General features: G+C 38.1%; 1 protein-coding gene across 2 annotated transcripts; it reads left to right on the top strand.

Annotated features, from left to right (window-relative positions):
• Positions 1-1,520: 1,520 nt before the first annotated feature.
• wu:fy63c09 (uncharacterized protein LOC797544 homolog) lies at positions 1,521-18,544 on the top strand. Of its 2 annotated transcripts, none has more exons than XM_036590877.1 (15): positions 1,521-1,951; positions 5,630-5,669; positions 7,268-7,308; positions 7,386-7,431; positions 7,657-7,786; positions 9,428-9,605; positions 11,082-12,122; positions 12,509-12,594; positions 14,608-14,672; positions 14,901-15,078; positions 16,316-16,384; positions 16,499-16,707; positions 17,124-17,317; positions 17,413-17,498; positions 17,886-18,544. In XM_036590877.1, exons 1-15 carry the CDS (start codon positions 1,861-1,863, stop codon positions 17,991-17,993), a joined length of 2,562 nt encoding a protein of 853 aa, XP_036446770.1. In that variant the 5' UTR covers positions 1,521-1,860; the 3' UTR covers positions 17,994-18,544. The 2 variants fall into 2 exon arrangements, with proteins under 2 accessions (XP_036446770.1, XP_036446769.1); XM_036590876.1 differs by having other exon boundaries at positions 7,265-7,308.
• Positions 18,545-19,683: the final 1,139 nt, after the last annotated feature.

Genomic DNA, 19,683 nt, shown 5'->3' with positions numbered 1-19,683 from the left:
TTTCCACTATGGAAAGAACCATTTAAGCATGAAATGGTTCTACATGGAACTCATGGTTCTAAATAGAACCATTTCCTTTACTAAAGAACCTTTGGAGAACCATCTTTTTAAAGAGTGTAGTTGTAGTCATGTTATACAGGCACCAGCATCTTTGGCTGCCCCCCCCAAAGTCTAACAATCACACATAATAATTATAAACAAAAACAAACAAACAAATAAATAAATATGTAGATAGATAGATAGATAGATAGATAAAGGAAAGAAGGAAGACATAAAAAACTGATAAGTTAGATTCAACCATAGTTCCTGTTCATGTTTATAAGCACTTTAAGCAGCGTAAATTTTTATCATTTTTGTTATGCAAATAAACTAAATTAGCTTTATTGTGTGCAGTATCCTACAGTGCTTACATCGTAACAGTTTGTGCTTATTTGTGTATGATTTCCATGTCTAAAGACTAACTTTTATCAAGATTTCTTCTCTTTTTCTTTTGAGCCAAATTGAGTCACAATGCAGAAGCAAAAGTAGTTCTACAACTAAACAGCAAAACCCCAATAACTTTGTCCTGTAATAATACAAACCTGAGGGGCATGAGAATATAACATTTCTTCATTTACTGCTTTTATTAAGTCATTTGTACATTTTCAGTGGCTGTTTATTCTGATGTTAATGTATTAAACCCATATATATATATATATATATATATATATATATATATATATATATATATATATATATATATATTTGTGCAACCCAGGCGGGGCCTGTCTTTCACCATGCACTGGTCTTCAGTGCCATCTGGTGGTCACTCCCTTTATATGCATGTAAAGCACCCAACAAACACTTATTGCTCACAACCTGTTTTGCTGTTGTAGATTTTGCTTTTTGGGGTAAAATGTTGTCTATTTATTATGTGAATGAATGAATAAATAAATATATAAATACCCTACATTCACTCTTCGGGAATGATGAATGTTAATTATGTCTGGTTAGCATCTCATAATCATGACTTTATCTCAGAATTATGACTTACTTTCTCATAAGTATGACGTAATATCTCACAATAATGAGATTTAATCTCATAATTATAACTTAATATCTCATACTCACGACTTAGCATCTCATGATAATGACATACCCTCTCACAATTATGACGTAGCACCTCCTAATTATGACCTGATTTCTCATAATCATAAGGACAGTTTCTCATTATTATGAGACAGTGAGTCATAATTACAATAAGCTTTCTCATTATTATGAGATGCTTTGTCATAATTATGAGATACATTAGATAGAATCTCGTTATTACGAGATACTAAGTCATAATTATGAGGTACTAAGTCATAACTTTATAAAACTTTCTCATTACAATGACTAAATGGCTGTATTTGTTGCCTCCAGAGGCGAAAACGGGCTTTTATTGCACTGTACGTAGCAGTGATACTGAGTCCGCTCATGTCAGTCAGTGATAGCCGGTCTCTGGCGCCTCCCTCATTTGTTTTACATGCAGGGAACAGCTTCCTGTTGACGTAAGGACGTGGGATTGTACCAAAACGTCCAGGAGAGAGTTATTCGAGGCGGTTTTAGTTTAAGACAACAAACCAGGACGTTGTTCCTCCAGTTTAATCCCCAAAAGACTGAGAAAAGGCTGGATTCAGTCGCTGGACGGCTCGTCAGAGAAACTATTAAAAGTTGAAAGTTGTGCGGACTTGAGCGGGAGCTCTGGTCCTAGTCTAGTTTTCTCTCTCGCTATTTCTTTCTTTATTTCTCCGGCGGCTTTCATGATAAAGCGAGTCAGCAGAGATGCCATTATAAGCTGTAATTGTCAGTAGGAGTTCAGAAAGGCTGTTTTCTCACAACATGGCCGAGGCAAGAACCGAAGATGAGGAGGAAAGTCTGAGAGAGCCGAGAGGAGGAGGACGAAACCCGCGTCTGGCGAATGCATCTTCAGGTGTGTGCTGTGTTTTGGTGACGAAGCTGAAGTTGGCTCGCCAGCTTTTCTCCGAATTCTCCGGTCCACCTTAAATGGGACAGCGGTTACGTTCTGGCGCCTCAGCGCCTCACTGCTGCACCATTTAAGGTGGAACGGAGAATTCGGAGAAGAAGCAACTTCAGCCTCATATCACTTAACAAGAAAGTAGTTTTTATATAAATACACGCTTAGACAGCGGGTTATGTGAGCTGGGATAGAGCTACATTTTGATAAATGAAGTTAGCACAGAGTGGAACTAAGGTTTTAATGCTGTTTTAGTGCTGAAGTTAGCTACGTTTGTAAGCTGAGAACTTGGCTAGCCGCCGGCTACTGCTCTTCTGTGCTGCTTTCAGGTAACAGGTTCAGTTAATTCGAATAAAAAAATGCGAAAGTGTAAAGAATTTCAAGAATGAAGACGATAATGCTGTGGATGATCGCTGTGATTGTGGTTGGTATTTCGGCAGAACTGTTATAGTCTGTGATTTTTTTTTTCCTGTTGTGTTTGTTTTACCCTCTTGTGGGAGGACTTCTCAGTAGCATGTGGAATGGGAAGGATGGTCCACTACCAAGAAAGTAACGAAGGTTTGCCTTTTTAAATTGAGAAATACATTCAAACAAATAGCTAAAGTAGTTTGAACTATAGAGGCTGTAATCACTCAGATCAAAGTCCAGTAACTGAATCTGTTTAGGACCAACCTCATAGTGGTTTTGCAAAACACATGCTTCCTGCAGCTTTAGTAAGGATTATAATTAAGATCTGAGACCACTGTGTCATGTGACAAGAGCCACTCATATGACCATTAAATGACCAGTTCTGATGTGAACAAAAACCCACCTATGCTGTGGCATGACCGGAATAAAAGATTTGTCACTGATACCAGTTTGTAAGGCCTATGTAAGTGTCAGTGACAAAGCTTTCAGTTAAAAAATTCTTGTTAAAAAAAAATATATATTATGTGTATTTTTGTATGTGCAAGAATATATTCAGTGAACTGATATTTGTTTGATAGCTTTTATAAAATATTTCCAGTAGTGCGCCCAACACGAAATATTACATTGTATAATATATTTTGTCTTTTTACTTGGAATACTTGTATAAACCTTTGTCCTCAAACACAAGTTTAAACATACATTTTTTCAAATTAATAAACATTATTATAATAAAAACATTTTTTATGGTTTTCTTGGGGTCACACCACCTGACTGGGTGTACTAAACCAGCCTAACCGTGACTGAAAAATGGCATTTTTGAAAACGTCAGGGTTACTGACTATCACACCACAAAGGTGCAGTTACCTGTCCACTCTTTCTTAAAAGCGTATCGGAATAACAGTGCGTTGTTGTTTGTTGTGCTGCATGACATTTGAAGAAAATCAAAGTTTGGGGACCAAAGTTTTTGAATTTTTGACAGTTTTGTGGAGCTGAATACTTTTAAAGCTGCTCTATTTCGCAACATGATTTAATTCAAAGATTTCAAACACAGTCTTGGCAATTTATTTTTAAAAAATGATATAGTATATGACTATGACTGTATTAATCTTTTTAGTCGTTTGCTTAATCTGCATATGTGGTTGACATTTTACACTTTCGGGGATCTAAAATGAATTTTTTTTACTTTGATGCCATGAAATGTATTCACATAAAGGAGGTGCTGTATAATGACGTACTATGTCTTGTGTTTGATAATATTTAATAGGATCATCAGCTGGGTTTTCAGCAGAGCTCTAAATCTTTGAAAATCTATTAAAAACCTTAATATTGTCCTTTTTTCTTGAATTGATCAAACAGTTTATTGGTCAGGCCACGCTCTCGCACTCGTAAGAAACCATGACTATGCAAAGTTGTACCCAAGACATGTCTGTAAATCTGGTGTTGACAGCATGTGGTAATTTCTGATTTAGACACCAAGACACTTTTATGTGACTTGACCAAATAGTTGCAATTATATCCTTGAGTTCCGAACCAGACACACAAACACAGTTATGTTGTAAATTACAGCTGTGGGTTTACAGACAAAGCAAACAGTCTCTCTCTCTCTCTCTGGCTCACCTCCCTCTCTCGCCTATGTAAGATCCTAGTATCCTAGAAGCAACAAAGAATGTGTCAGTAATGGCCTGCTCAGTATGACTGAAGACCACTGAAGTGTTTAATTTGTTAATTTAGTGTTGAATGCTCCCAGTTGCGTTTCTGACCACAAGTTTGAGGAGCTGTGGTCACAGCATCGACAGTTCTCAAGCCAGCTGAAAAGAATGTTTTGTCAACTCTGAAAGTGTATCAGGCCTAAGTACAGTGTGTGGTCGCTTCTGTCATTGTAATTGTTACTTCAAGTTATTTTTATTCATTCATGCGACTCACTGTAGGGCCTGATTGATATGAAAGTTGCATGTCAAAGATGCATATCAATATAAATTTTAAATATGATGAGTTCTCAGTTGACAGATTTCTGAAACACAAATAAACAGCAAAAGCTAAGTCTTAAACTAGAAGCAGAATATTTGTGAACAAGCTTTAAGTCAGCTTTTCAATGCGGTGTCTGTGGGTTTCCGTATAGTTGCTAAGATGTTGATAGACTATTGCTATAGAACACTAGGTGGTTGCTAAGGTGATATTAAGCCATTGCTATGATATCCCAGGTGGTCGCTAATATGTTTGGGGAAAAAAAAATATGTATGTATCTAATAAGTAGAGGCTACACAGCGAGTAACATCAAAAAGAAAGGCAATACACCAAAGTTACAGCCAGACAAAGCAAGTGTACACAGCATTCATGTAAGATATGTACAAACTTCTCAAATAACATTTTGCATTGCTCACTGAGGCTGACCTCGCTGAGGCCGGTGTGTTCTGATTGAAAAATCCAGTCCTCTCTGTCCCTACCTGCCCTTGTACTGTGAGTGGCCACTTGTATAATTGAGGCGTGACCTGTTTTCGAGTCGAGTCAAAGTTGGCGAGGGCATGTTAAAAACAGTATTGAAACAGGACCTAAGTAGACGTGTCTAAAAGTGAAGGGTGTACTGACACATTACTTGGCTTACAGACAAAGTGGCTTTTTCAAGTGTTACCTTTAAAAACATTACATTTAACATTTCATTACCTTTCAGTACATCCTCTTATGTAGCATCTCACAGCTGTTTCCACCGTTTTTCTAAATGGTTTTGTGCTGTGTGTTAAGGATTATAAGTGACTGAAGGTCTGGAAGGATACATCAGTCCTTTGATTATTCAGAAATGAAGGATGCTTTTCTTGACTGCATTCTAAGGGTCCTACAAGACAGGACAGCCTTCCTCACCTGCAAACTTGCTTTGAGACACAGCTAGTATCGACAGCTAGGAAGCATGATAGCTAATTTAGTGGCCACTTTAGGTTTGTACTTTAATGGTAATAAAAAGCCACTTAAACTTTGATCACTATAATTTTTATGACAAATAACCTTCAGCTAGCGGCCTAGTGATATATCGGTCAAACTTTAGCTCACTTTGTGTATTTGCGCAGCCCTGTTGAAGCAGACTCATAAGGTAAGGTTAGGCAACTGCGTACTGATGTTTTTTGTGCCAGAATGATCTCAGTGAGAGTGTGATCTCAAAGTTGGACTGCAGGTCTGATGTGTGTGTGTGTGTGTGTGTGTGTGTGTGTGTGTGTGTGTGTGTGTGTTTTGCAGAACGAGCAGAAAGGAACAAGCCTGAACAACGCCATTCCAGGTAAGACAAAACGCTAAGAGAGAAACAGAGCCCGTTTAGACCAAAGCTATGTTGTACATGTTCTCCTGTTCTTCACAATTATTATTTCAGGATCTTGTCTTTTTAATCTCTTTGATTCTGAATACGTTTGCATAAGCATACTGAAAAACAGCCTTTAGTATTTTTTTTGTCTGCTCCAAAGTCCATTTGTGAAAGACCTGTGGCCCAAAAAAGCCAGCGTTAATCTCCTCAGCTCTCACTGGGAATCTATCAGACTTGCAAATGTTGGGTTGAACCACTTACTGCTTCCAGCCCAGTTTCTTTGGCCTATTCTTCTGGAAATACTTGTCAAATCAGAAAAAAAGAATAGGGTGTTGTCAGTTTATTAGCGTATTAAAGAGTCATTGATGTTTTTCTGTGTGATCTCAAGTGTGAAACAAGTTTACGTTTGTGTCAGTCTGGTTTTATGTCCACAGTGGTCAGGTACGTCAGTGGACAATCTGAATAAGAATTATTTATTGTCTGAAAGAAACCTATGTATTTTAGTAACCTACCTAACACCCAGTGTTTGGTAGTCGCCAATAAAAGTGGGTGACATGGAGTAAATATACTATCACAGCGCTTGATATATGATATGTGCAGGACTGTGTAAAAGTCAGAGACAATCCTTCATTTGTTTAATTACAAGTTAAAATGACCATTAAATTAAAGTTATTCATTTTTCATAAGGTATTTTTGAAGTGATTAGTTATAAAATAATCAGTTAGCATAAGAAAGCCAAAGTAAAATAACTGGGGAAAGAAAACTGCAAGACCTGGTAGACCACCAAGTCTCTCACCATCAGGTAAACTGGAAAGCTTCCAGTCCAACTTCCCACAGTGAGAAGAACTGAGAAGAAGAAATAGAGAAAAATGAAGAACTTTTGAGATGTAGGGTGAGGTTTTATGGACTGACTGAGTCTAAATTTGTAATTGGGATTACTTGGATCGTGAGAAGCAGAAAATGCAGCCAACTTCTGACTGAACTTTGGAGGTGTGGAAAAATATCCCTGCAGATTTCTTCAGGAAAAACTGAAAGAAGGCTCCTGAAAAGGATGGAAGCTGTATTAAAGGCACTTGGTGGACACACAAACTACTGAAACAAACCAGTGATATATTTAGTTTTCAAGGCTTTTGTTTAAGTAGATGTTTTTTGCATTTTTCCCATGCTAAAAACTTACTTAATGACTGTTTTGACTGCAAACTAAAGAGATCATGGCTGGTTGATGTTGTCATATCACTCCACTACACTGTAAAAGATTTGAATCTTCTACCCTTTTCTGAATGTCTTTTTTTTTTTTTTTTTAACATTGTAAGTCCCTGAGATGTCGTTAGAGTGCTGGTGTGGTTGGTGGCTCTAAGGAGAAAAGTTTTTCCCTGTTGCTCTTTGTGGACGCTAAGCTATTGCCAGGAAAGTACAAGTGCTACAGTTAGCAACTGAGTCACAGCTGGAACAACACAGACTCCTAACTGAGCTGTATTCCACAGCTGAACTGACCTATAAAAATGATGGAAAAAAAGAGGTGGGGCATAACTTTCTCTCCTTCTGTCCTTCTTTTCTTTTTCTTTCTTTTTCAGCAGTCAAGGAGCTCTTTCTTCTATCAGAGCTGTGATTAAACGGAGTAAGTATGCCTTTGTTTTGTTGTTTGTTTGTGTGATGTGTATGTGTTATTGTATTCTGATTTTTATGAATTTTCAGCGTCCAACAGAACGACTGCCCAGACTGACCACAGTAGAGACAGGCGGTGAGTGGAAAGCTTGTTTCTTTTTCTCCTTTGAATCAACAAAGAGAAAATACTATTACACCCCTCTATGTTACAGAAATGTGTGTGTAATACAGCACTGTCATTCATTCTTGTCCGTGAGTAAGTTTTAATTTGTATCGTGTCAGAAATAAGTGGTTTATGTATCTTCTGTGTGTTTTGCATATGTTATATACCTCTTTATTGGCGGTCACTGTCATGCCGCAGGCGTCCAGAGATCACCATCCTCTCAGCTGAACCTCTGGCCACCAACTGGTTTCCAGGGGCTTCTGGAGCATTTCCGCCACCACCTCCTCCTGCTCAGCCTTCATGGGCTAGTGGTGGTCTTACAGTTCAGGTAAGTTTTAGAGATGTTTGTGCAAGTCATAGTTTAGTGTTGTCATTCTCAGTATACTTGGTTCAGCTAGATATTAGCTAGTTAAATCTATTTTGATAGACTAAAATAATATACCAGGCAGGACTGAATCAAGATACTCCAAGTGCAAAGAATTTATATATGAGATGTTTATGAAACTAAACCAATGAATTGAATAATTTGAGGTGATCATTTGGTCAGAAATCCAATGTATACAGTTTTTAAATTTGTACAGTTTCCCAAATCTAGTCAGTCGAAGATGATCGAAAACATTCTCTAGAGCAGCCAGTAATGGAAACTAACACCCACATGTTAGCTTTGAGCAACTGCATGCCTGAATCATCTCACTTGTTTCAAACTGCAGTGAGATGTTGAAGACACTCTGGCCAAAATGAAAAATGTAACCATCTGTTGCAGACATGCGTACTTGCATCCTATAGCGGTGGCCCAGTAGTTTCTACAGAGAGATTTTCCAGTTTAAAGTCTAAGAAAACCCATTCTGGTGATGTATCTTGAAGGTGGGAGGAATGTTTGAAAACTGTAAATGCTCTGGAGTAGATTTTTTGGGAAGGGCTGTTTCAGTATGTTCTAGCAGCCATATAACTGTAGGAATTGTTTTCAAATCATTATTACAATGGGGAGAATGGATTCCTCAAACAACATAAGTGACTCATCAGATGAAGAAGACAGCAAGCTAAAGTTATTATTTTACCTCAGTTTGGCTTCTTTTCTCTGGCTCAAAGGGTAAAAAAACATGTCTCTGGAGACCATTTTGTGCTGAATAATGAATCACTGTTTTCTTTATGATTTTGTTCTGCAACCAAGGTAAGACTTACAACCAAGCTAGCATTAGTGTATTTATTAACCTATAGATCAGTGGCTAAGCTAGCAGTAATGAGTAGTTGTTATTAAATCACTTTATAAACTCTGGTTTTAATTCGGAATGTCTCTGTAAGTATTCTCAAATAGACTTTCTTACATGGTGTCTGACGCAGTATGATATACTGTTAATGTTTTAGCTGGCGAATGCTGAAGGAAGGCAGATTGCTAATATAAGCTGAATATTGTATTGCAGCTGCTTAACTGTAGAAATTGTCAAATAATTACTACGATGGAGAGAATTGATCACTCAGACAACATAAATTACTCCTCAGATGAACAAGATAAAGTTATCCAGGTTGCTTCCTGGCTGTCTAGATGGGCCTTACTTCGGTTTGACTTGTCTCTGGAGTCAATTTTGTGTTGAACAAAGATAGAATCACTGTTTTCCTTGTGTTGATGTTTGATGGCCAAGGTAAGAGAAAGAATTACACTGGTGCTACCTTGGTTGTATTTATTAACCTATAGATCAGCGGCCAGGCTAGTAGTCAGGATTGGTTAACACCACGGAGATTAGCAATGGTTGTTTTATGCATTTTTATAGTGCATGCTGGGAATTGTAGTGAAAGATTAAGAAAATACATGGAAATGATTAGAAAATCATGAATTATGAGGCTGTGAGGGATATAATGCAGGTGTAATTTACTTTTACTCACTGACTGATTTGTTAGGCAAAGAGTTTTTATAAAGTATGTGGAACTGAGCCAGAGAACCTGAATGAATAATGCATATTCTTCCCTACAGCTTCCCCCACCCTCGTATGAACAGGTGATCAGAGAAAAGAGTCGCGAGCAGAACACTCACTCCTCCTCTGTCTCCTCCTCATCCTCCTCATCTCCCGCTCCCCGTCGTTCTACTACCACCATTGCCACACAGACCGAAACGGGCTCTTCTAGCCCAAAGAACCGTACTGTTCCTCCGGGTAAGCTGGGAGAAGTGAAGAGATAAAAGCAGGAATTTTGGCATAAGTTTATAAATTATGGGCCAGCTATCCTCAACAGAGATTATGCCTAGATGAAGACTAGAGTAACCTCTGGTGAATCACCTTTGAGATTGGAATTTATTACAGTGTACTATGAGTAATCAGTGCAAAGGAACTGGTTCTACCAGTTTTGAAGCCCTAATCAGCACTGAGAGGTTATGAGTCGTCATACGTGGGAGAAGGATAACAGTTTAACAGACATGTGCTGGATATTTCGGCTTGTTCTCCCACAAATGTTTTAACTGTGTTTCAGGTAGGGATGTGCACAGGTACTCGAGTACTCAGACCGACAAAAAGTACAGGCTAACAATTCAGGAAAATGTTTGTGTTAACGTGACAATAAAACATGACAGTCACACAAGTAAGCATATTATGCTTTGCTACTACAAAACACAAGTGTCTGAACATGAGCTTGTTGTTAGGATGAAGGCAGAGATAGCGCAGCCAGTTGTCTGGCGCAGCTTTTTCACTAACTAGGCAAACTACTCTAGCTGATGTTAGCTAGATCCAGAAACTATGAAAATATATTTCTTTGACAAAGAAACATGTTGACATATTGTCCTCTGAGAAGAAAAGACCTCATGTAGAAGAGGACAATCCCTCATTAGCATCCAGCGTTGTACTGATTAAGTGTTTATTAGCTCCTTTAAAGGAGCAGCTTCTGTTACTCAACCAACATGAAGACCTACTGATTTTCTATGAATATTTTTAAACTTAGCCTTCAGTAAAAAAAAAAAAGTAAGCCTACAGCCTTATGCTAATTTTGGTCGAAGTCTGTTTTTTACCCTTTTTATTGTTACATTTTCTGTGGTTAACTGGATATCTGTCCAGTAGCTCTTATGGATACTTGATTATTATTTATTATTATAATACAAAATTTCACACATAATCAAAGTCTGATTTCTGCCAGAAAACAAAAGCTTGCTATTTGTATTCGAGTTGACTCCCGATGTATAAGAAACAGTTGCAGTACATTCTGGCACCAGCACTATGATTTAATGAAAAAGTTAAGCTAAATCAATAAATAAAAGCAAGCTTTTCCAAAAAAGCTTTCAAAAATCTGTGTTTTGTCTGGCCAAATTTAAACAATGACAACACAGTTTTCAAAAAAAGAATCTCCACTTTGGAAAGCATTTTCAAAACTGCTGTTTTTATGTGGATGGGGGGGCACAGACAGACAAGACACAGAGAAAAAAAAATTATGTTTTCAAAATATTCACATCTGGAGCAGATTAAGTATTAGTTAAGATCAGTATTGTCAGTGAAAGATGGAGCGCCTGAGTTTTGGTTTGAGTCGAATAGATGAATAGAGTAAAAATGGCAACGAGCAGAGGAAAAAAAAATAGCTAACGTTTTGGAGATTAATAATAGCAGGGGGAACAAACATGAACTACTTGTTTTCTGCTTTATCTCCAGCTCATCGACCACCAAAACCACCTCGTCCGTCCCTGCCACTTGCTCCGAAACCTGCTGAATCTGCATCTGCACATACGCACACTCTCATCGAGCTTGATAAGCCTGACCTGCCTTGTACCACAAACACTCCAACTACCACACATGGCAGCGACATTCTGAGCGCACCTCTGACAGAGCAGTGTGGAGTTCAGACTGACTTCACTGAGGTCCCTGATGATCTTGAGACCACGCCCACTCTCACTGACTCCTCCCACATTGCAAATGATCCTCCATTACAGCATCCAGTAAAACAGGAGGTTTCTGCACGTCCTAAGCCACGCCCCCGTTCCAAAGCCATTTTGCAGCCTGTCGTCACAGAGGAGGTTCTGGACCAGGCCATGACAAGAGAGGTCAAAGTTCAGACTTTAGTGCGTCTGAAGGATGACGGCGGTGAGAGTGTTTTTGCTGGATTTACTGACAGTTCTTCAGACGTTTCCTCAAACAAGTATTTACAGGAACTGCTGGATGCCTTTGGTTATGATGAGCAGGGTTTCCAAGGCAACCAGGATAGCGAAAGTGACCAAAGTGAGAAGAGTGAAGAAGACGAAGAAGCTTCTGAGAGCTGTGATGCTCCCAGTGTACCAACAGAACCTTTAGAACCTTTAAAGAGACCACAGCCAAAGCCTAGAACTCATAACCCCAAACCAGTGATTGCCCCAAAACCATCTGAACCAATGCAGGAGGCCAAAAGTTCTTCTGAAGAAAATATTAAACAGACATTAATCCCTCCGGTTCCTGCACCCAGACCTTTACTAACAAACAAACTCTCAGAGGGGAACAGACCTGACTCCAACAGACTCCCTCGACCCCCTAGACCTCCTGTAGCTGCCCGCAGGTCTCTAGTTCCAGCCAACTCAGAAGAAGCTCCATCTGCACATGAAACTGCAGCAGTGCCTCCTAAATCCTTGGTAGATGATGAGAGTGTAGATGATCAGGCCAGGAACTCTTCCTCTGCTCCTGTGAGACCAGCACCATTCACTTCTGCCAGAAGCAGTGGAAAATGTGAGTGCGTTTGTTTGTTTTGAAACAAGAGCCTTGTTTCATTGAGTGTAAGAAGTTTTTTTTAACCTATGTACGAATGGAGATTCCCATGTGCCGAAAAACAAAGCTGTAATTTTGACTTTAAAAAAAGTCAGAAACAAAGCTTAAATGTTGAGTTGGTTGTTGTGGAAAACCTTAAGGGCAGAGCCATCATCTTGGGAAGTTCATGAGTCACTGTGGTGTGTCCAATGTTTCAGGAATGTTTACACACTAAGACATGTTTTTGCATTTGACTTGTCCCTGTTTAGCTACATCTATACGCTTCTGCTTTTGGAGTCAGACGTTTCTGTTTTGATTTAGATTGTATTTATATATTGAAAACCTGAACTACCTTTTCACTTGCTCAGGTCCCACTGGCTCCACCCAAACACAAGTTCCAGTCAGGCCTCCATTACAGAGGAGGCCTCCACCCCCTTCCAACCCTAATGCACAGGTAGGTAGTAATGCACAATAATACTGGAATCATATCAGTACTGGCAGATAATTGTTTAAAAAAATATTGATCTTAGAACTGATATTTGATGACATATTTATTGTAGTTCAGACAAGCAGAATGTTTAGGCAGTGCTGGGCTATTGTGTCTGCATTTTATTCGTTTTATTCCTTTTACTGCATTTGTAACCCTCTAAGAATTAATGTTAGAATGTTATTTTTCTCCACAATGCTAATCCAAGTATATTTAGTCTCAATTTGTGCTTTTTATAAATGTTTGTGTAGCTGTATCAGTTAGCATCGGCCCACAATTCCCTTATCAGTCACTGCACCCCTACAGTTAACTTGTTTACCTTCCTACCCTTAAACGCTTAAATTATTAAACATTGCTTGTGTTTATGATAAAAAAAAATCGTGGTCATTTCTTATCAATCTTAACAAATTACTAGTTTAAAAGCTGCTCTGCTCTCAGATGTAGAACATAGAAGGATGCAGATTTTTATTGTTCTGCACCAAGAAAAACAGATGTTTACATATTTTACTTGTTAATCAGCCTCAGACAGCTGCAAGGCAAGTCATTCTTTTTTCTGGAAATCAGAAAAAAATAATGCTGCTTCAAGTGCAAATATGGCAGCAGTTTTCTCCGATGATCTCATTCATCCGTATTTATTCATTGATTCAAATGACTCATTTGGTCCGCTTGGTCTCATTTATGTGGTTCATGTTGGAAGTAAACAAAAATATGCAGGTTGGGAAACAGTTGTTGTAGTTTATTGGTGAGCAAATTGGAATGGAATCTATTGATGGGGGCCTGTTTTTGAACATAAATGTACCAGAAATAAAATTGTACATGGCTAAAAAGGACCATCATTAGCATACATTAGCATTAATGTGCTATTTGTTTAGTGTTATTTGATTATTTGCTGTGGCTGGGCAGGTCATTTCTTTTCTCGGACATGATGACTGTGACATTGATGTCACAACTAGGCCAATTCATGTGAGATCAAAAATGTCTACTTCATTATTTAAATTTGAAGGATGTTCATATGGTGAGTCTTGATGGGGAAAATTGTTTTTCCAAGAAAACCACTTAAACAAAAACATAAAAATAATAAATAAAATCGACTTAACACTTTGTGTTTGTGGTAGGGGTGCAAAATATATCAGCAGTCAAACAATTTAAATTCATTTCAACAAATTTAATTGAATAGTATAGTGGGTAACACCATTGGCACACTCAAAATATTGAAGGTTTGTTTCCCCATCTTGGCAGGATTGTCACTACTGTACCAATATGAGTCTTTGGGCTAGACTCCAAATGCCACACCTACCATTGTAAATGACTCCGGATAAGAATGTCCGTTAATAATGTAGAATATTTCCATCAAAAAATGGCTTATATGTGAAGTAACTGTCATGTCTGATTTAGCTAGGTCATGAATATAAAATTAATCAATAACCCATTTTTGTGGCCTGTCTGGCACTCACTGCACTGCATAAAGTACTGTGCAAAAGTTTTAGGGATCTTTAGAAAGTTAGATTTTAAAAGCTGTTAATCTGGGCAGTAAGCATTTGCTCATACTTACATACATACATATATCATCTAAACCGCTTATCCTTCTGGGTTGCGGTGGGTTGCTGGAGCCTATCCCAGCCGTCATTGGGCGGAAGGCAGGATACACCCTGGACAGGTCGCCAGTCCATCGCAGGGCACCCTGCATTTGCTCATAAAAACACTAATATTATAATAATATTAATACAATAGGTTTGTGTGGAAGAGCAAGTTTAGTTGATTAGTGTCATGCAAACAATAATACCATCAGGAAAAAAAAGCATTAAAATACATGTGCCCTGTCAGTAATAAGGCATAATTTAGTCACTGTATGTGTAATGCACATTATTTACAGTACAATAATCCATGTATAGAGCAACTGCTATACTCCACTGCATGTCTGTGTGTTGAAGTAGTTTGTGTGGTTTGATTTTGTGTGTCTGTCTGTGTTTGTGTATGTAGGCTGCTGTTAGTGGTGTAAGTGTTAGTAAAGCTCCAGCATCATCTGTTCCCTCACTGCCCCCTCGGTAAGGTTGATTTATAGTAAATATCAGTGTTTCTGTGTGTGTTTGGTTTCGATTTTTACCTTATTCCTATGCTATGAGTCCATAGTGTCTGTGATTATTTAAGGAAGTAGTTTGTAATGGATGGATTATAAGAAATTTGAGATGGTAGAACCTGATTTCACATTAAATCATTCCTCATTGTTGTTCTTGACAAGAACGCTTTGTTTTTTCTTCCCTCTGTTCTTTTAGACCAAGCGAGGGTAGACTGCTTCCTCTTCGTCCTCCTCCAATCAAGCTGTCGAAATCAGCAGGCTCCACCCACGCTCCTGCTACAACCAGTCAGCTACCAAGTCACAGGGTACCAAAACGGAGACCACCCCTGCCCCCCAGACCAAAGCCAGGGCATCCTCTCTACAGAGACTACACAGTAAGGCCTAGTGGGAAGTAGTTATTGAATCTGTTAGTAAAATCTCAAATGTAATGATGAGTCACTTAATGACACACTTTTTTTCACAGTTTAAACACATTTTGTTTTAAAAGATCAGATTTGATGTTTGGCTTTTGTAATGTGATCTTGATCAAATTAAATGATGGTACATGGAATTAAACTACATGCTAATTTACTTATTGTGTATTTTGGTCAAAAGAACCCATCATATCTCTGACAGACTGTGTAATATAAATCTGAATGCTCCCTTAAAAGAGACTGCTTGTGTGAAAAGTAACACAAAATGTCTTGTCCTTAACTGGACAAAAAAAAACGTAACCCACTACAGTCCTGTGCAGTCACAGACCACCCTTCATTTATTCAGTTTCCAGTCACAATGGCCATTAAGTACAAGTTTCCAAAACTGAAGTAAAAAAAAATGGTTAAAAGAAAGCGAGAAAATGAGACTTCTTACAACCGTGCAAAACCTGGTAGACCACCAAAACTGTCACCATCTGATGCTGAACTGTAGATCTGAAAAAATCCACAGGTGTTTCTGTCTGTCCTTCCACTGTGAGAAGAAAACTCAGCGCCATGAGTCTGAAAAGTAGCCGTCAAGAAGCCCTTACTGAGAAATGGAAGAGTAGAAAAAACCGCAAGCTGCTGGTGTTCTCAGAACAATGGATTGGCCACCCCAGAGTCCAGACCTCAACATCATAGAATGTGTTCTGGTTTACTTGCATCGTGAGAAACAGAAAATGCAACCACCTTCCAGCACTGAACTTTGGAGGTGTGGAAAACTAAAAGAACTTATGAGAAACAGAAAATGAAACCAACGTCTTAAGTCTGAACTTGCTGGTGTGGAAAAATCTCCCTGCAGATTCTTTAAAAACTGAAAGCAAGTCTCCTGAAAAGAATCAAAGCTCTAATAAAGTTGAAGAGTGGCACACTAAATGCTGAAATATGGGTATTATTTAACCTTTGAAGCTTCTGTGTAATTTTCTCTTAAACATACATGCTTTGCTTTTTTTCTGTTATTGGAAAATGAATGAATTATTAATGAGTAATGGCTGTTTTGACTGGAAATGAAATGATTGAAGAGTGGTCTCTGACTTTTTAGCTCAGCATGGCTCTTATGGTGATATGGTGATGTTCATCATGAAGAAACTGACTGAGAAACATGAAGCTTTGTTGATGTAAACAGCCGTTAACGTACGGGTGTGTATGTGTGTTTCAGAGCAAAGTTCCGCAAGGAAATACAAAGATGAGCCATGCTGGCACTGAGCCAGAGGAACATTACCTCCAGGTAAATGCTTAACCACACACACACACACACACACACACACACACACACACACACACACACACACACATCATGTAAATAATGCCTGTACTGAAGTTTTTGCTCTTTCTATTGCAGAAAGAGGAACTCCTGCTTGTTCTCGATGACACACCCGTTCCCACACACACGCCTAGCTTCCCAGAAGAGGTGAAAGGTCAAATTCAGGATGTGAATGATGATGTCTGTCCAACGGTGAGGAACGAGCCCATCTCTCAGCAGAAGCAGAACCAAGAAATCAAGATAGACAAGCAGAAAGAGCAGAAACCCCAGCCAAACACTGACATCAGGTTTTAAAAGCTTCTTCTTATTTATCCTGAAAATATTGCCCAAGACTGGGCAGGAGTATAAAACGAAACATGTCAATCATTTTACAAACAGTACCCTTGACTTATCAGTGAAATTCAGAGACCACACTTCTGGTGTGCTTATGTGCCACCCCAGAACCCAGGCCTCAGTATCATTGAATGTGTTTGGGATTACTTACGTCATGAGAAGCAGAAAATGCAACCAACATCTAAGACCGAACTTTGGAGATGTGAAAAAATATCTCCTTAAGAGAATGGAAGCTGTAATAAAGGCAACAAGTGGACACAATAAATATGGAAAAATGTAATATTAGCAGCTGTGTCAACTTGAAATGTAATAAATGAATGACTTTTGCAGTGCTGTGTGATTAATTCTCAGTCTTTCTCCTTTTCATTAGATGCGTAGCTTGTTTTGCATTTGAAGGTCAAAAGAATGAGTTGATGTTCCGTGAGGGTGATGTCATCACGCTAATAGAATATGTAAATGAGGAGTGGGGGCGTGGCAGCATTAATGGACACACAGGGCTTTTTCCTCTGAATTTTGTTCAGGAAGTTCCATCGTCACAAAGGAAACCTACACCAGAATCACCTGGTATGTAGCTACAGCTTTTTGAATAAAATTTGTTTGAAGAATATGTTTAAAAAATGCTTATTCCCCCCCTCCCCCTCATTTTCTTGCCTCTGTAGAACCCCCTGTATATGAGAGAGAAGGGCAGACAGGCAGAGCTCTGTATGATTTCACTGCTGAATCTGAGGATGAACTCTGCCTCAAGGTGTGTCTGTGTGTGTGTGTTACATCATTATTTATTATCTGAGTTGGCCTTTTTTATTTATTTATTTTTTTTCCCCCTAGACACAGATTAAGCTTACTTCTAGACTAGACTTCAGCTCCTGGACATATTAATTTACTGTAACATCCACTTTAATAAAAACATCTACCTTGTGGGAGATCTTTTTATATCTTTTCCAAGCACAATTTTTTATCAGTTGTCCTCCAGACCTTCATCAGTGGCCAGTTCCTGATCACAGTACCACTTTGGGCTACTTTTTTGAACCCAGCCCATATTGATGTGTTTAAAATCTTATAGAGGAGATCCTCAGTTTTGTTTCTAATTTTCTGCATGATTACTGTAAATAATTGTTTGTGTGTTTGCACGCAGGTGGGGGACATTGTCTGCTCTCTGGAGGAGGTGGATGAGGAGTGGTTTATGGGTGAATTTGCTGGGAAACGTGGCATTGTTCCAAAAAAATACATCCAAGTGCTCTAAAAGCACAACACACCATCATGATGGATGAAGTGATGGTTGGTTAATGATGTTTACATGTGAAAAGAAGATGTCACCAAATGTGTTTGAGGGTCTCCTGTCTGAACATACTCCCAACACAATCAAACATACCAGTGTATGTTACTCTGTTGGTTTCCCTCTAAATATATTTCCTGTACTAAACTCGTTTTATTCATTTATTCGCTGACTGATTTTGTTCCCATTCCAAAGCCAACTGATTATGCTCTGATGTTAGACTTTATCAGAATGTAACTGGACTGTGAAGAGGGCATCAGACTTGGTTATGTTTAAAACTTTTACCCGACTGACGCTGATAGATTTTACTAGATTTTATTTACTTTTATTAATGTTTTACTTGTATACATTTTTACTTACAGAAGATCATTTGTCTTGATGTAGATTAGTCTAGTCTTGGACTAAATTTCACTGTGAATAGCAGTTTCCCACTGAATAGTCTTTGACGTCTTGGACTAGACTTCATTCATTGGAACAGAGAGTGCTTTACCCAAATTAAAGCAAGCTGACTTACTGTAGAGATGTGCATTTGTGTATTTTTTTTCCCTTATTACATACACACACACACACACACACACTTATAAAAGTTCAAGTAATTAGTTGTTATTATACTTGAGTACATGTAACTGAGTAAATGTAGCTAGTTATTTTCTGATGTCACCCCGAGGACAACGGGGTCCCATTTTTGAGCTTAGGTCCTCTTGAGATTTCTGCCTACATGACAAAAAATTTGTGTCAAAAACAAAGAAAAATAAAATAAATGAAAAACATACTTGAATCAAGCAAAACTATTGGCTGATATGTGAGAAAAGATTTTTTAAAATAGGAAAAAAAACTGCTATAAATTATTTTACATTCTTAAACAATAAATATTGCGTTGTGATTTGATTAAAATAACACTAATTTGATCTGATGTTATAAATATCTAAAATAAGCAAAACTAGCCAGTTTTAAACATTTTCTTAAAACCTCATTTGTCAAACTGAGATCGCTTGAACAAGCTTCAAGCTAAATACTAAGGAAACTTGGGTTTTAAATAAACAAAAATGTCTTTAAAACAGTATTAATACTGTAGTGCCTAGAGAAAGACACATTCTTGAAAACGCTTTTCAAAATGAGGCACAAATGGTTTTTAAAAAGCCACACATAAGATAAACAACTTGATTAACAGCAAAGCTGCTCATGGTGACGCTGCTAAAAATGAAAAAGACCTTGAAAACAGCTTTTTTTAAAGATTAACAGACTAACTTTGTATGTTTGAGTTTAAGCAATTAGCTTGACAAATTTTGAAGCTCACTATTATGAAAGAAGACATTTCAGGACAACTTACTTCAAGAATGCAATGTTTTGGAAATACAGCAAGACTGTCCGATTAAATTCTTTGTCTTGAAATTTTTTCTTTCATTGTGGAGAACTTTTCAGTTCTCTCAAAAAAAGTTTATTGCGTTTTAAGAAGTCTGTATATCTTATTTGTCTAAATAAAATGCATGTCTCAATTTTTTAAAAGCTAGTTGATTGATCTGATGCATACAAACATAGTTAAGTCTGTTCATCTTTAAATAAAACAGCTATACCATCCCAGCTGGTTGCAAAGGTGTTGCTAGGTTGTTGCTATAATACCACAAGTGGTTGCGAAGGTGTTGCTAGGTCAATGCTA

Source organism: Colossoma macropomum, unplaced genomic scaffold (genome assembly GCF_904425465.1).
Source record: "Colossoma macropomum unplaced genomic scaffold, Colossoma_macropomum, whole genome shotgun sequence".
In the NCBI taxonomy this organism is placed as follows: Eukaryota; Metazoa; Chordata; class Actinopteri; order Characiformes; family Serrasalmidae; genus Colossoma; species Colossoma macropomum.
The sequence above is the reverse complement of the archived record's forward strand: the minus strand, read 5'-3'. Positions and strand labels throughout refer to the sequence as shown.

What these genes read in the sequence shown, in the direction of transcription:
- wu:fy63c09 (XM_036590876.1), top strand. Translation starts at nt 1,861, where the DNA reads ATGGCCGAGGCAAGAACCGAAGATGAGGAGGAAAGTCTGAGAGAGCCG. An exon ending in CAGCCAAACACTGACATCAG is followed by an intron (nt 16,708 to 17,123) that starts GTTTTAAAAGCT and finishes CCTTTTCATTAG; the next exon opens with ATGCGTAGCTTGTTTTGCAT. An exon ending in ACCTACACCAGAATCACCTG is followed by an intron (nt 17,318 to 17,412) that starts GTATGTAGCTAC and finishes TTGCCTCTGTAG; the next exon opens with AACCCCCTGTATATGAGAGA.